This window comes from Nansenia antarctica (assembly GCF_963989245.1).
Source record: "Nansenia antarctica genome assembly, chromosome: 3".
Classification (NCBI taxonomy): Eukaryota; Metazoa; Chordata; class Actinopteri; order Argentiniformes; family Microstomatidae; genus Nansenia; species Nansenia antarctica.
The window spans coordinates 79,835,427-79,851,849 of NC_137688.1; the positions used below are offsets into that span (position 1 = coordinate 79,835,427).

A 16,423-nucleotide genomic window follows, 5' to 3' on the forward strand; every position below is an offset into this window, starting at 1 on the left:
GCCACAAATACATTTTCTCCGCCACTAATTGATTCAGTCCACTTTATGACCGGAGAACAGAAAAAAATCAGATTGAAGCTAGTTTAGGCCGCTTTCAGACCTACATTTCGTTCCGATTTAGGATGTAGTAAGTTACAATATATTACAATGTTGCAATTAACCTCGTCGGCGACGCGCTTGCAAAATAGTTTTGTGATTGGTCCTGTTAAGTTAACCTATACTTGAGCAGCTAACGTTGCATTCGGAGGAAACACGATGAAGATCACCTTTAGCCAAGCCTGGCATATTTATTGGCGGGCTGTACACACATCAGTCTCACGGTGACAGTCTTGAACTAACATAGTTCCCCACAGGTGATCAACCCACACATGAACGTGATGACGCAGGCATGCGTCCTATACCCTGCGCCTTAGCGCCTCTTGTGGCACAATCTTAACATTACACATTACACATTATATATCAACTGAGGACATATATCACACAACTCTTAACACCCCCACTTGTACTCAGGTTGTTGCAATCTGAACGAAAAGAACAAAAAATACAGAATGAAAGTGGACCCCTGTCTTACACATTTCAAACTCCAAAAATAATAGCTGCAAACTTCTTCAGTTTCAACTTAGTTACAGGTTTTGTCATTATATCAGCAACCATGTCATCTGTAGGACAATACATCAAAATAACTCTCCCCTCACTCACAGTAGATCTGATAAAGTGGTACTTTATGTCCACATGCTTACTCCTCTGTCTGTTTACAGGGTTTTTGGCAAGAGCAATTGTTCCCTGATTGTCCTCATACACTATTGTTTGTGTGTACATGTAGTTATCTATACCTCCTAGTAACTGCTCTAGGTATAGACACTCCTGTATGGTTGAAGCCAGTGCCATATATTCCGCCTCACAGGTGGAAAGTGCAACCGTAGGTTGTTTTCTAGTTTTCCATGAAACTAGAGAGCTGTTCTTACTAAGCCTCACACAGTACCCTGTGGTACTGCGCCTGTCTCTGACATCAGACGCCCAGTCAGCATCACTGTAGGCCTGTATACCTAGCTTCTCACTGTCGTTTTTGAAACTTAACCCTTTCTTAGAAGTGCCCTTGAGATACCTCAATGTGTGTTTCACAGTGACCCACTGCTCCTCTGTAGGCTCAGCAAAGTACTGTGATAGCCTGCTTACCACAAAACTTAAATCTGGTCTGGTACAAGTAGTTAGGTATATAAGGCTTCCTACAGCCTCCCTATACATCCTGACATCATTCATCTTTACTGCATCCTCAGTATATTCCAGTTTCTGATCACAAGGCGTTTCTCTAATTCTACAATTTTGCATATTAAAACGCTGTAATATCTTGTTAGTGTACCTTTCCTGTGACATCTTTACACATCCATCGGATTGGCTGAAATCGATACCCAGAAAATGTTTGAGACTGCCGAGATCTTTCATCTTAAACTTTCCTGCGAGCATCTCTTTCACCTCTCTCAAAACCTTCTCATTGCTGGCTGCAATGATCAAGTCATCGACCCATATGATTATGATCACCTTCTCGTCTTTTGACTCTTTGGCATAAACACAGTGGTCGGCTGGGTTTTGTGTGAACCCGTTTTCAGTTAAACAATCATGCAAGACTCTATTCCAATTTCGCCCCGATTGTTTAAGACCATAAAGTGATTTTTCTAGCTTATACACTAGATCATCCTCCTTCTCTTCATAACCCTCTGGTGGATTGATGTATATGTCATAATCTATGGGAGCGTGCAAATACGCTGTTTTCACGTCCATCTGGTGTAGGAGTAGGTTCTCCTGTGCTGCTTTTTGTAACACCACCCTTACACTCGTCAGGTTTGCTGTGGGTGAAAACGTCTCCCCATAGTCTATCCCCATTACCTGGCTGTAACCCTTGGCCACAAACCGTGCTTTGTACTTGTCTCTTCCATTTATATCACTCTTGATAGAGTAAACCCATCTACCCCCCACTGTTTTCTTGCCTATTGGCAGGGTTGTCAGGGTAAATGTCTTGTTCTCTTCTAACGACTGGACCTCCTCATCCATGGCTTTTACCCACTCTTTTGAGTTGTCTGACCTCATAGCCTCTCCAAAAGTCTGTGGAACACCACATACCGCCCTGTAGCAGTAGTCTACTGTGGTATGAACCCCATCACTATCACTGTCTTCATCTACAAAATCCTCTAAGTGACTCGGTTTCTTCCTTTCTCTGGTTGGATACCTCCTACTCTCAGGTTCATCACCTGTCACACTCTGTTGTGTTTGGTTATGGTCATTAGGCCTCACCACTGCACCTGGATTACCACTATGTGTACTTCTACTCTGTTCACTTGGCTCTTCAGCATTTTCTGTTCTCCTATTGGCCTCCTGTGTGGTCTCTCTAGTCCTTGGTTGTCCCATACTGTTATAGTCATCATTTGAGTTTGTCTCACATGTCTGTGTCTGTTTTTCTACAGCTGCCCTGCTCACAAACTTCACTAGCCTGTGTTTCTGTACTTTGTTTGTATCTGAATGATATACCAAATATGCCGGGCTGTTCTTGTCATATCCCACAAAACACCCCTGGTCACACCTGGTATCTAGTTTTCCCTTGTCCTGTTTGTACGTGTAGCATACAGACCCAAACTTCTGCATTTTAGATACATTTGCTTTCTTGCCTGTCAGCAGCTGGTAAGGAGTTTGCCCTGTACGTCTGTTAAAGCATCTGTTACGTACCATCGCTGCTGTTTGTACTGCGTAGTGCCATAGTTGTTTTGGTAGCTTGCTTTCAACTATCATGCACCTACCCATCTCAAAAAGAGTACGCCAACCCCTCTCTGCAGTCCCGTTCTGGTGTGGGGAATACGGAGCTGACGTTTCATGTCTAATTTTGTTTTTCCTTAACAGTGTTTGAAAATCATTGCATGTATACTCAGTTCCATTATCGGATCTGATGGATTTTACTTTCCCGTACGGGGATACATCTGCTAGGAACTTTTCCGTAGCTTGTACTGTGTCGCTTTTCTTTTTCAGAAAATATACAAACACTGCGCTCGAGTAATCGTCTGTGAACGACTGCACATATTTGTAGCCATCTATTGAGTCTGTGGCTATAGGACCTGCAAGGTCTGTGTGTACCATCTGTAAGGGAGCCTCCGCTCTAGTATCAGGGTCTCTATTTCTGGTTTGTGCAAACTTCCCCTTAATACACACCTCACACTCTTGCTCGGGTCTACCTGTTTTGCCCTTGATCTGCATACCCTCAACCACATTCTGCAACTTTAGAACATCGTCATAATTACAGTGGCCTAATATCTCATGCCATGTCTGTATGTCGTGACATGCATTACACTTATCATTAGATTCACCTTCAGTATGCAAATAATACAACTTGCCATATACATGAATGTCAAATCTGTTACCGTCTCTGGTTATCAGTGCATCTTTCTCTTCTTTGAAAACGACCGTGGCCCCTCCGTTAGTCGCCGCCTTCACCGAGAAGATGTTCTGGGGGTATGACGGTATGAACAAAGCGTCTCTCAGCGTCGCCTTGTGCCGTCGTCCACTGCTGTCGATCAGAGAAACCTCAGCATCTCCCCTTCTCTGAGCGACCCCGCTGCACCGGGTGCCGTCTGCCAACTCGACACTGTGCTTTTCTGGTCTGAAAGTGCTGTCAAAGTCTTTAAACTTGGTCACGTCGGTGATGATATGAGATGTGGCCCCCGTGTCCACCATCAATCCTTTCTCCTGGACGCCGCTCGCCGACTGCTGCTGGGTACCGGTCTCTCCGTCTCTCATCTTGAACGCGTAGTCAGCGTCGCCATCTGCTGAGACTTTACACGCGCCATCCTTTCTTTCCTTACGCCTACACGTGGAGTCTTTGTGTGTGTCACTTCTGCAACGACTACACCATGTCTTCTGTCGACATTCTTTCGCTCGGTGGCCTTTGGTGCCACACTTGAAGCAGACCACCTCTGTATCTTCTTTGTACCGGTCGCGTGCGTTTGTCTTGGCGGGTCGCCGTCCGGTTCTCCCTTGGGTCTTCATCACACTGTCGCTCGACTCAGCCGCGTTTATCTTTTCTGTTTCTTCAAAACTTCTTAGCTTAGTCTTGAATTCTGCGAATGTGATGTTACCATCTGTATGTGCCACGTGTATTGCGAATGGCTTAAAACTCCCAGGCAGTCCTTTTAAGACCATAGCCACTAGTAGGCCGTCTCCCAACGTCTCACCTGCATTCCGCAGTGCTGTGATGGCTGTTTCTGCTCTGATGATGTAGTCCATGATGCTTTCGTTGTCCGCTTTCTGAAGCGATGTAAGCATGGTGTACAGGTTAATTATCCGGGGTTTTCCCTTCCCGGCATAATACTCTCTCAATATTTTCAGAGCCTTTCTTCCGTTGTTGGCCGCATCCCTCATAATTAATGATAGGCTTTTGTCATCCAACAGTAGAATCATCTCTGCGTATGCGTCGGCATTTTTCTTTTCGTCTGCCGCCATTTCGGCTTCAGTCCTCGGTTCCCCCAGGACCGTGTTCTTTAGCCCCAATAAATGAAATTGTCCCAGCATTTTGGTCTCCCAAAGTTCATATTTTGTCTCATCTCCGTCGAATGCCAGTCGAGAGAACCTGCTTGTTCCTCGTTGATCCATGTTAGCTTTTTCTTGCTATCCCGTCAGCACGCGGTTCGCTGCGACTTTCTGACGATGATGAATCTTCAAACTTCTCCCCGAATGACTCCTGGGCCCATAACCTGTTAAGTTAACCTATACTTGAGCAGCTAACGTTGCATTCGGAGGAAACACGATGAAGATCACCTTTAGCCAAGCCTGGCATATTTATTGGCGGGCTGTACACACATCAGTCTCACGGTGACAGTCTTGAACTAACATAGTTCCCCACAGGTGATCAACCCACACATGAACGTGATGACGCAGGCATGCGTCCTATACCCTGCGCCTTAGCGCCTCTTGTGGCACAATCTTAACATTACACATTACACATTATATATCAACTGAGGACATATATCACACAACTCTTAACAGGTCCGAATTTAGCGGGACATTTGGATTTCTGGAAATCCCTTCCCTCTCTCTTCGCCCGTCGCTTTAATCCCGTAAGCGTATCCTAATCGAAAATGCAACATCATCAGCGACGACCTTGGGTTCTTGCATTTACTGCTATTCTCTGGTTCATGTTCTTATACCAGTGCTCACTATAGAGTATTTTAAATGAACATTCGTAATGTAGTCTAGTCTCTGATGTTCATGGTCAACTAAATCAGGCTATTTTGTGAAACAAATAATGTTCCCGAGCAGCCTCGCATCTAACGCTAGCTTCGAACTATTGATAGCATAAACGTTGGTAAATGGCACAAACGACACAGTATTGGCAGGGGGAAATTGGCAACAGATTTACATGCTGGAAAAACATGCAGCTAAAATTCAGGGAACATTTGGACAATAAGAGACACAACGGAGCTGTGGTCGCATGGTCTAATTACAGGGCAATATGCGCGGGGCAAAAATTATCTATTGCCTCCCAAATCACCACGAACAGAACGGCGGAGGTACGGGTAAACAGGGCACATTTTTTTTTCATGTTGCCACCCTCTATTTTTCGGTGAAATTACGTCTTTGTATTGAGCGCCAGTGCGTGTTGCATACGCTACGCACGCGAAAAAAGAACACTCCGCCACTAATGTGAAAAATCCTGGAGGAAACACTGAAAATGTTGGCACCCCTGGTTTAAATGTCTGTTACAATTAATCTCCAAGGCCCAGTACTTCAAAACTTTTAATCTCAATCAGATCCGACCAGATTTTGAAATCCCATTTTTTGTGATCCAGGATCAGACAACTCGGCCAGATTTTGTCCCAGTATTTCAAACAATTCAGGATAGGATCCCCCTGATCCAGATTCAGACTTTTCAAGATTACTAGATCCTGAATATCAGTGCTTTAATCCTACCGATCTCCATCTAGTGGATGTTAAAAATAATACAAGGAAGACAAGAGACCACATTGCAGAGATCTATAATATACATTGCAAAAAAAAAATCATAATTTCTGACTAATTATACTTCTATCAGGAGTACTGAAGAGACGTTTTGCATGCCTCAACTATCTGAGAGTGGAACCCCAACGACCCTGCTGCATAACACTGGCTTGACATCCATGATCCCCCAGAGCCCCTTGCACCTGCTGATGATCTAGGGCTAGGCCCACCTATTTCCCTCTAAATGAGAGACTGAGTGGTGGTGCAATGCCAGATGCTATCCGCAATTACTTTTGAAATGTGATGACGGATAATCGACATTTTTTTTGTTGAAGATCTTTTTTCTTTAATCTAAATTACATTTGTGATTGACAATCTTTGTTGTGATACTTTTATGAGCATAAACATTGATGTCATCAACATTTGGTTGAAAACAAAATAGGCCACCACAAACGTGACCAAAAAATGAAAAATAAAATTGATTTGTCATGAAGGCTAAACATTTGGTATTATTTCAGTTAACAAACTTTGCCATCCTATTTATATTGAAACATATTTTTAAATAAATTGTATAGTACATTTTGCTCTGGTAATCCACCCCTCTGGTGGGATCAAGAAAATCTGTTGTTGAAAATCAATGTTTTTTGGAATCAAACTGATCCCAATCCTGTGTTGTCGGTTTGAACTACCCGTTTTGAAGATTTGATCCAGATTAAAGCTTGGATTTGATTTCCTGATCTGATCGGATATCAAAGTGATCCTAATCCTGTTTTTTTGGTTTTGAACTAACCAAAATCCAAATCTGATCCGATCAGATTGGGATTAAAAATGTTGAACTACTGGGCCCAAGTGATTGAAAGCAAACCTGAACACTAAATGCTACAAAGTTAAACATGACACCTTTCTGCAAATGTTAAACCAAGGTTTCTTTTTATTTTCATTTTTAAGAGTTTCTAAATCATAAAAAAGGAAAAAGTTTGGGTTTGGATTATTCTTTGTTACCTTTAGAGAAGATGATTACTAAGGCCCAGACCAAGGTAATTTACTCGTTAGGGTTTCAATGAGTCAGGTGAATATAATTCCAGGGTTGAACTATATATTCTGAAGCAACTCCATGCCTTCTAAAGTATCCAACTGGGTGGCTGTTGTGTCTGGTGTTAAAAACCATGGGTTCCTCTAAACAGTTGTCCAAGGATGTCAGAATCAAGACAGTTCACTTCCACCATCAAGGAGAAGGCTACAAAAAACTCTCGCAATGTTTCAAACTACCCATTTCCACTGTCAGAAATATCATCAGAAAATGGAAAATAAATGGAACAATTGAAGACAAGGCAAGATCTGGAAGACCAAGAAATTTGGTGAGAAGATCTGGTGAGAAATGCTCAGAGGAACCCACACATCACTGCAAAGAGCTGCAAAAAAGAGTAGCAGACATCAGTCTAGTTGTTCACAGGACAACAATACAGCGTACCTTAAACAACAAAGACCTACATGGCAAAGTTGCCAGAAAGAAGCCTTTCCTACAACCTCAACACAAAATTAAGCGTCTGAAGTATGCAAAAGAAAACCTTGAGAAACCTGAAGCCTATTGGAACAATGTGCTTTGGACTGACGAAACCAAAATTTAACTTTTTGGCCACAACCAAAGAACGTATGTTTGGAGAAAAAAGGGTGAAGCATTTGTAGAGAAGAACACCTTGCCAACTGTTAAGCATGGAGGTGGATCCATTATGCTTTGGGGTTGTGTAGCAGCTGGGGGCACAGACAATATTGTGCGGGTGGAAGGAAGAATATCAAGACATTCGAGAGGCTAATGTTCGAAGGTCAGTCTAGAAATTGAAGTTGAAGAGAGGTTGGGTATTCCAGCAAGACAATGACGCGAAGCATAACTCAAAATCAACCATGAAGTACCTCCAGGAAAGACAGATGAAGGTTTTGGAACGGCCATCACAGTCCCCAGACTTGAATATTATTGAAAAACATGCCGTGCATGCTAGAAGGCCGAAGAATATTTCTGAGCTAGAAGTGTTCTGCCAGGGAGAATTTTTCAAAAAACAAGAATTGAAGCTGGCTACAGGAAGCGTTTGCAAGTTGTTATAGTTGCCAGAGGAGGAGTTACAAAGTACTAGCTGACAGGGTTCCCAAACTTTTGCACACAGCCTTTTTCCTTGTTTTATTATTTAGAAACTCTAAAAAGTCACAAATGAAAGTTAATCTTGCTTTAAAATGTGACGAAATGTGTCATGTTTAACTTTGTACCATTTAGAGGTTAGGTTTGCTTCTTTTCACTTAGATATTAATTGTAAAAGGCATTTTGACTAGGGGTGCCCACATTTTTGCACCCTACTGTATCTATCTATACCAGTGTGTACTGGATGGTCGTGCTGATGAACAAACTCAACAACTATGTGTTTCATGTACACTGCAGTGACTTGAGATGGCTGGAGGCCAAATCCTTTATGAAGACAACCCCCAGTGCTTGGATACGGTAACCATGGCGAGCGCACACTTACTCTTTGTCACCTCGGGGGTGTCAGGCTGCTGGGCCGCCTTGCTGGTCTCCACGGCGACCGCGGTGACCGTCTGGGGCTGTACCCTGGCGGGGGTCTGGGCCCGTTTGGGCCGGGTCTTGGTGCCGGGAGGGGTCTTGGTCTTCTGGGAGGCAGGCGGGCAGGGGGACAAGGGCCTGCTTTTAGGGGCCGCGGGCGATGGAGGTCTGTTTTTGGATTTGGGGGTACTAATGCTGCGGGGCATGAGAGGAGAAGAGAGGAGAGCAGAGGAGAGGAGAGGAGAGGAGAGGAGAGGAGAGGAGAGAAGAGAGGAGAGGAGAGGAGAGAAGAGAGGAGAGGAGAGGAGAGGAGAGGAGAGGAGAGGAGAGAAGAGAGGAGAGGAGAGGAGAGAAGAGAGGAGAGGAGAGGAGAGAGGAGAAGAGAGGAGAGGAGAGGAGAGGAGAGGAGAGGAGAGGAGAGGAGAGGAGAGCAGAGGAGAGGAGAGGAGAGGAGAGGAGAGGAGAGGAGAGGAGAGGAGAGAAGAGAGGAGAGGAGAGGAGAGGAGAGGAGAGGAGAGGAGAGGAGAAGAGAGGAGAAGAGAGGAGAGGAGAGGAGAGGAGAGGAGAAGAGAGGAGAGGAGAGGAGAGGAGAGGAGAGGAGAGGAGAGGAGAGGAGAGGAGAGGAGAGGAGAGGAGAGGAGAGGAGAGGAGAGGAGAGGAGAGAAGAGAGGAGAGGAGAGGAGAGGAGAGGAGAGGAGAGGAGAAGAGAGGAGAAGAGAGGAGAGAAGAGAGGAGAGGAGAGGAGAGGAGAGGAGAAGAGAGGAGAGGAGAGGAGAGGAGAGGAGAGGAGAGGAGAGGAGAGGAGAGGAGAGAGGAGAATAAAAGGGAATAAATGGCATCACAAATAGATAGTAGAAAAACCAGATGCCAGTTGGTCTATAACTAGGTCAAACAGAAGTCACGTTGAATCCCGTGATCCCACGACTCTAGTGGCGAGACATGCGATGAGGTCATCCTTCTCCTCTGTTTCCCAGCGTTAAGCATCGCTCAGAGAAGCCTCATTCCGTCTGGAGTCCTCCCTCCCTCCCTCCCTCCCTCCCTCACCCCCCTGGCCTCCCCCCTGCCCCTAGCCTCCCCCCTGGCCTCCCCCCTGCCCCTGGCCTCCCCCTGCCCCTGGCCTGCCCCTAGCCTCCCCCCTAGCCAGCCTCCTGCCCCTGGCCTCCCCCTGCCCCTGGCCTCTCCCCTGCCCCTAGCCTCCCCCCTGCCCCTAGCCTCCCCCCTGGCCTCCACCTGCCCCTGGCCTCCCCCCTGCCCCTAGCCTCCCCCCTGCCCCTAGCCTCCCCCCTGGCCTCCACCTGCCCCTGGCCTCCCCCCTGCCCCTAGCCTCCCCCCTGGCCTCCCCCTGCCCCTGGCCTCTCCCCTGCCCCTAGCCTCCCCCCTGCCCCTGGCCTCCCCCTGCCCCTAGCCTCCCCCTGCCCCTAGCCTCCCCCTGCGCCTGGCCTCCCCCTGCCCCTAGCCTCCCCCTGCCCCTAGCCTCCCACTTGCCCCTGGCCTCCCCCTGCCCCTGGCCTCCCCCCTAGCCTCCCTCCTGCCCTAGCCACCCCCCTGCCCCTAGCCTCCCTCCTGCCCCTGGCCTCCCCCTGCCCCTAGCCTCTCTCCTGCGCCTGGCCTCCCCCTGCCCCTGGCCTCCCCCCGCCCCTAGCCTCCCCCTGCCCCTGGCCTCCCCCCTGCCCCTGGCCTCCCCCTGCCCCTGGCCTCCCCCCTGCCCCTAGCCTCCCCCCTGCGCCTGGCCTCCCCCTGCCCCTGGCCTCCCCTGGGCTCCTGGCCCTGGCTCACAGACAGAGCCCTTAGCAGAAGACTGAACTGTGTTCAGTTAGCAGCTCTCTGGGCTCTTTCAAAGCACTTCTGGGCCATCTGTCAGGGAGACAGGCCGTGTAGCCCGCCCCGCGGCGCGACCACCGCTAGGCTAAGCTAACCGAACACAGATCTGGCCTCTCAAGTCGACACGCTATTAGCATAGAACAGACAAAGGTCGAGAGGACAAGATGGCCGCCCTCCATCAGCGGTTGAGATACGAGGTACCATAGATTTACGCTGACCACATAAGAAAGATTTAGAACCGTAGCTTTTCGATAATTGACATGAATATAATTGTGGAACAATGCAATGAGTTATGTTAGGAGCCTGTGGAGGGAGAGATGCTGCCTCAGACCCCTACCTGGCCGCGGGCCTGGATCTGCTGGTCGTCACGGTGACGGACTGGGTCTGTTTCTTCTTCAGCACTTTCTCTTTGGAGAGAGCACTCTTCTCTTTCTCGTTCTCACGCTCCTTGTCCTTCTTCTCCTTCTTCTTCTTCTCCAACTAGGAAAGACAAAGAGAGGACGTCACTGAAGCTCCAACCAGAGGAGGGCAGGATACTGTACTGCAGTGTGTGTGTGTGTGTGTGTGTGTGACAGAGAAAGAGAGAGAGAGAGAGAGGGAGGGATTGAGAGAGAGAGAGAGAGAGAGAGTGTGCATGTGTGTGTGTGTGTGTGAGAGAAAGAAAGAGAGAGAGAGAGAGAGAGAGAGAGAGAGAGAGGGAGGGATTGAGAGAGAGAGAGAGAGAGTGCATATGTGTGTGTGTGTGTGTGTGTGTGTGTGTGTGTGTGTGTGTACATGCTCACCGTCTGTGTCGAGCTCCTCCTGCGTGGGCGCTGGGTGATGTCAGGCGTGCTGGCAGACACCCTCCAGCGCTCCGAGCTGCGTTGGTGAGGGTGGGAGCCGGGGGTCAGGGGGCTGGTAGAGGCTGGAGGGAGGAGGGGGGAGGAGGAAGGAGAGGACACAGAGGTGAGGAAGCGGGAGGGAAGAGGGAGGAGTCTAGACCCTTACCAACCAGTAGCTGCGTTCGTAAAATCCGCTCTGAGAGTGTCGGAGCGCACACCGGGTTCAACGCCATAGAGCGACCAAGTCATTCGATTGGACAAGAGGCGTCCCGTGAGTGCTGATCAGATTTCCAGAGAGTATTTTTATGAACGCAGCCAGTAATGACACTGAACACTACGCCTGCTGCTCCAGGTACGCTACTAGTTGTGATTAAACACTTCTGTCAACCTCAACAATCTGCATCCCTTAACTATTATCTTAGTGAATGTATTATATGTTTACTTCTTATATATGCTTTTATTCATTGTCATTTTTATTTTCTTACTATGCTCCTCTTGCTGTATTTTATAATTCTATATGTAAAGCACTTTGAATTGCCCCTGTTGTATGAAATGTGCTGTACAAATAAACTTGCCTTGCCTTGCCTACTGACGCACACAATGATGGCAGATTAGTTTAGAATGGCCAACCGTCCTGAGAGTCACTTCCACCCTGAATAGGACTGAGATATAATAATAATAATAATAATAATAATAATAATAATAATAATAATAATAATAAAAACGTTTTATTTGTGTAGCACTTTTCCTGCAAACGTTGCAGCTCAAAGTGCTCCAATCATTATAATTATAATTTAATTATTTTGTCATTTAAAGGCAATATTAAAAAGATGGGTTTTTAGTCTTGACTTGAACATATGTGCTGAGGTTGCATCCCTAATGTAAACTGGCAGTGCATTCCACAATCTGGGAGCATAAAAAGAGAATGAGCCTCACCAAATCTCTTCTTTTGTACATGTGGTACACAGAGAAAACCAGCTTGTATCTCGTATTTATATGAACGATATACAACGATATAGAACAATAGAACTATTACGATTACTAAAAGGAATGGATTCTGGTGTTTAAAGGAGAAAAAATAAAACATTGAAGCGTCTCAGGATCTACCGGCCTACTGTTAATGAGCGCTACGGTGTAGAGGTGGAAGAAGAAGGCGTCCCCGGGGGGTGAAAGGTCACTCACGAGAGTCGCTGGCGTTGAGCAGGGTGGCGGCGCTGCGGCTGCGTGCCAGGAAGGACAGGGTGGGGGTCATGAGACGCTCCACCATCCGGCTCTCCCACGGGCTCAGACGCAGGCTGCGGGCTGACACAAGAGGGCGCTGTCAGTGCACACACACACACACACACCACACACGCACACGCGCACACGCGCACACACGCACACACGCACACACGCACACACGCACACACGCACACACACACACACACACACACACACACACACACACACACACACACACACACACACACACACACACTGCCCAGACAGTCCCAGTCTCTACTGCAGCAGAGGATGAGCTCCTCAGACACTCTGACGACACTGCAGCACAGCTCCCCAAAACCACAACCTACCTGAACCCCAGGCTAACCGCACTGGAACCGCACCCAACTGACTCTGACCACAACGACCACACTGAGACAAGACAGTTGAACATGATGGACAGGTGGAGGAAAAGTTTGGAGTTTCACCAGGATTCAGCTTACATGTTACAGCACTTCCATTACAATTCAGCTGGAATTATTCCCACACATCAAGTTTCATCCGTAGGGAAGATGTTTTTACTTTTCTCTACATCATTTACCCTAGTCAATAAACACTAGGTCATCTAACACACTCCAACCCAACCATGCAGGGGCTGGTCAGACCTTCTGATCAGTTCAGCATTAGTGCTACTGGTTTGACTCTGTACGGTAAAAGTGGGATGCTATGAGTATGTCACACTGTATGCTACTAATGTACGCTTAGTTTAGGTATGGTGCGTGTGACCTATAATGTTGTTTACCGCTGCGATGTGTCACATGATGAATATTGAACCCAGATAGGAGGTCCACACCAATCAGATGTACTCAAAGCATCGCAATGAAGGACTACAAGCACACAAATACCGTCTGACAAACAAGCTCCAGATAAGAATCTGAAGTGGAACCCATCCAAAGTGTCAAAGCGAGCTTAATTTTGATCGTCAGTAAGTTCCTAAGATCATTGATCCTTAAACTAATCCGTCTGAAGAAATAAGGAGCGTGACGTCGCAACATCAGAAGAGGGGAAAATATCGGAATAACCTTCTCGCATAGAAAGAAAGAATGGGTTCAAAGATGGATTGTGAGAGCTTGGAGATAGACACGATGGCTTAAAACGTCTTAATGAGGAGGTCAAAGGACACTGTGTTAAGTTGTTTAACCTCACGTCCTTCACTCTCAAACGGGTAAAACACCGCTCGCCTCACCTCGCTGACAAACAGTGGAATGTGACACGGCGTATATGCACAGTCAGCAGAAGCGGAGATGAACATAGTGTGTACGTACTGTCCCTGCAGTAGAGATGAACATAGTGTGTACGTACTGTCCCTGCAGTTGTGTGTGTGTGTGTGTGTGTGTGTGTGTCTGGGCAGTGTGTGCGTGCGTGCGTGTGCACGTGCGTCTGTGTGAGTGCTCGCGTGCGTGTCTGGTGTGTGTATGTGCGTGCCTGCGTATGTGTGTGTGTGTGTGTGTGTGTGTGTGTTCTGTTGAAGCCTCCCTGTAGAACTGTCTCTGCTACAACCCTGCTTTCAGGGGAGGCTGGTGGAAGTAGAAATCGGAGGACAAATCGGAAAAAAAACCTGTCTGTTTGATACCACTTCTCATTCCATCCCATGATGCATCACAACGAACCCGTCTTCCGATTTCTACCTCGCTGGCCTCCCCCTGCCTGCGGTTCAGACAGGTTGTTTCCAAGGTCAAGTCGGTTGGCACGCCACAGAACACACAGACCAGGTGACACACAGACCAGGTGACACACAGACCAGGTGACACACAGACCAGGTGACACACAGACCAGGTGACACACAGACCAGGCGACACACAGACCAGGTGACACACAGACCAGGTGACACACAGACCAGGTGACACACAGACGTGTTTCTGTTGCAGTGATGAGGTGACAGGTGTTTAAGAGGACCTCCGACTCCACCGTCCTTTTAAGCGCTGTTCTCTGATGGGTACATACGATAGATAGAAGACATACGCAGAGGTGGATATGCGCGCACACACACACGCACACGCACACGCACACACACACACACACACACACTGGTCTTAACGGACCAGGCTGTCAGAGAGGTCACCTCAACTGTATTTTTGGACAAATCATTTTCGCCAAGTGTTTTTTTTACGGTCGGTGATAACCCAACTACCCCCTGTTGCTAAGCAACAGTGAGTGAGGATCTTTCTCTTTTTTTTTCTTCTTTTTTTCAATGCGGCAAGACGTGCAGTGTGCTGCCTCCTGCTGTAACGTACACCTGCTAGTCCTGGTCTGGGGCCTGCTAGTCTCAGCTGGTTATTACCGTACACAGGGGGGCAAACTGGTGATGGCCCAAAAAGGTGACACTTTTTTGGGGGGGACTAAGACAATTATGAATGAGCTGATACAAATGTTGTTGCTGGGGGGGGGGGGTAGCTCTAGCACTAACGGCGCTCGCTAGCACTAGCAGTGGTAGATGGATAGCGCTAGCACTGATGGTGGTCTCAGCGGCGGTCCTAACCTTAACACAGCAGAATTATGTTGAAAACAGGTTGCTTACTGTGACTGTGTCCTCCACACTGTCTAGAATTGTACATAGCTGCATGAAGCTAAAAGTTATTTCAACTGCAGCGGAGTTTAGCAGACAGGAAGATTAGTTAGAAGAATAGTCATCATGTGACTTGGATGAGACGTAGACTGCCCCCCCCCCCACCCCCCGCCCCCAATAATTTTTTGCAGATCTACACGATTCATGTGGATGAACTATTTTGAAGTAAAAACAGCAGAAAGGTGACACGCTTGCACCCCTGATTACAGGCACATAGCCCCCGGAGAACGGACATTCAAGTTGCCTGGATTGAACCTGACAGAGTTGTGTTCTGCTGCATAACAGGAGGTCCTGCTGGGTAACAGCCTTCTGCTGCGTAACAGCATTCTGCTGGGGACCTTCACTACTGCTTCTCTCAGCCAGAGCTTTATTGAGGTAGCCTACTGAATTAAACCAAAAAAACATTACATTGGTGGGGGATTGGAGATCGTACTGGAAGAATTGCACTGTGGGTAATGTAGTCTGTTATGAGAGACACGACAACTATCTAAAATGATGAATGATGCTTACTTTCAAGTCTCAAAAGGAATATGGTAAATGGACTGCACTTATATAGCGCCTTATTCCAAAGCGCTTTACAACGGCCTCTCATTCACCCATTCACACACACATTCACACACCAATGGCGGCAAGCTACCATGCAAGGCGCCTGCCCGCTCATTGGGAGCAATTTGGGGTTCAGTGTCTTGCCCAAGGACACTTCGAAATGTGGCCAGCCGGGGCTCGAACCGCCGATCTGACGACCTTGTGATCATTAGACCCCGGCTCTACCTCCTGCGCCACAGCCGCCCCCAAATATACACTGGAGCAACTTATAAAAACATGATCATGAACTCACTCTCAAAACGGTGGAAATTCACTTACTGCAACCAAATATTAGTGGTCAGATTAGATGTGATTAATTGATAATAGTACAGCCACGACAATCTGACCATGCACTTGTTACAGGCTAGTCTAGCCCTCTGGAGAGCCAGGAGAGATCATCTACTCATCAGCCACAGTCACATATTCCACTTGACCCAGCACTGACACCATCACCACCACCACCAACACAACACACATCACCATCAGCAGAGTGAAGGGGGGCAACTGAAAAGGGTGTTGGGTGACAATAGATAAAAAAAACTATCAGAAAATATGGAATACTGATGTCAGGGCTGATCAAAAATGCAGAGAAGAGGTAAATGAACAACAACACCAACAACAACAACAACAACAACAACAACACCAAAATAAAACCACGATGCATTTGAGCCTGGAAGTGTGTGAGAAGGGAGGGGTGTGTGTGGGGGGTAAATGACCCATCACCAAGCACAGGCAGACAAGCAAGCCACCAAGAACAACAGGGAAAGGAAACCAAACCATATCGGGGGGAGGGGGGGAGGGTAGGGGGGTTGGGGGGGGTAGAGGAGGCCTGGTGGACATTGACGC

At 47.5% G+C, this 16,423-nt stretch overlaps 1 protein-coding gene across 1 annotated transcript in view; it reads right to left on the reverse strand.

Moving 5' to 3' along the window:
* map7d1b (MAP7 domain containing 1b) overlaps positions 1-16,423 on the reverse strand; it is a 40,279-nt gene that overhangs the window by 11,564 nt on the left and 12,292 nt on the right. The window contains exons 7-10 of the mRNA XM_080527619.1: positions 12,349-12,468; positions 11,128-11,249; positions 10,683-10,825; positions 8,490-8,713 (exon numbers count right to left, since the gene is read on the reverse strand). Coding sequence (XP_080383745.1) covers positions 8,490-8,713; positions 10,683-10,825; positions 11,128-11,249; positions 12,349-12,468 — 609 coding nt within the window. The remainder of the gene's footprint in view (positions 1-8,489; positions 8,714-10,682; positions 10,826-11,127; positions 11,250-12,348; positions 12,469-16,423) is intronic.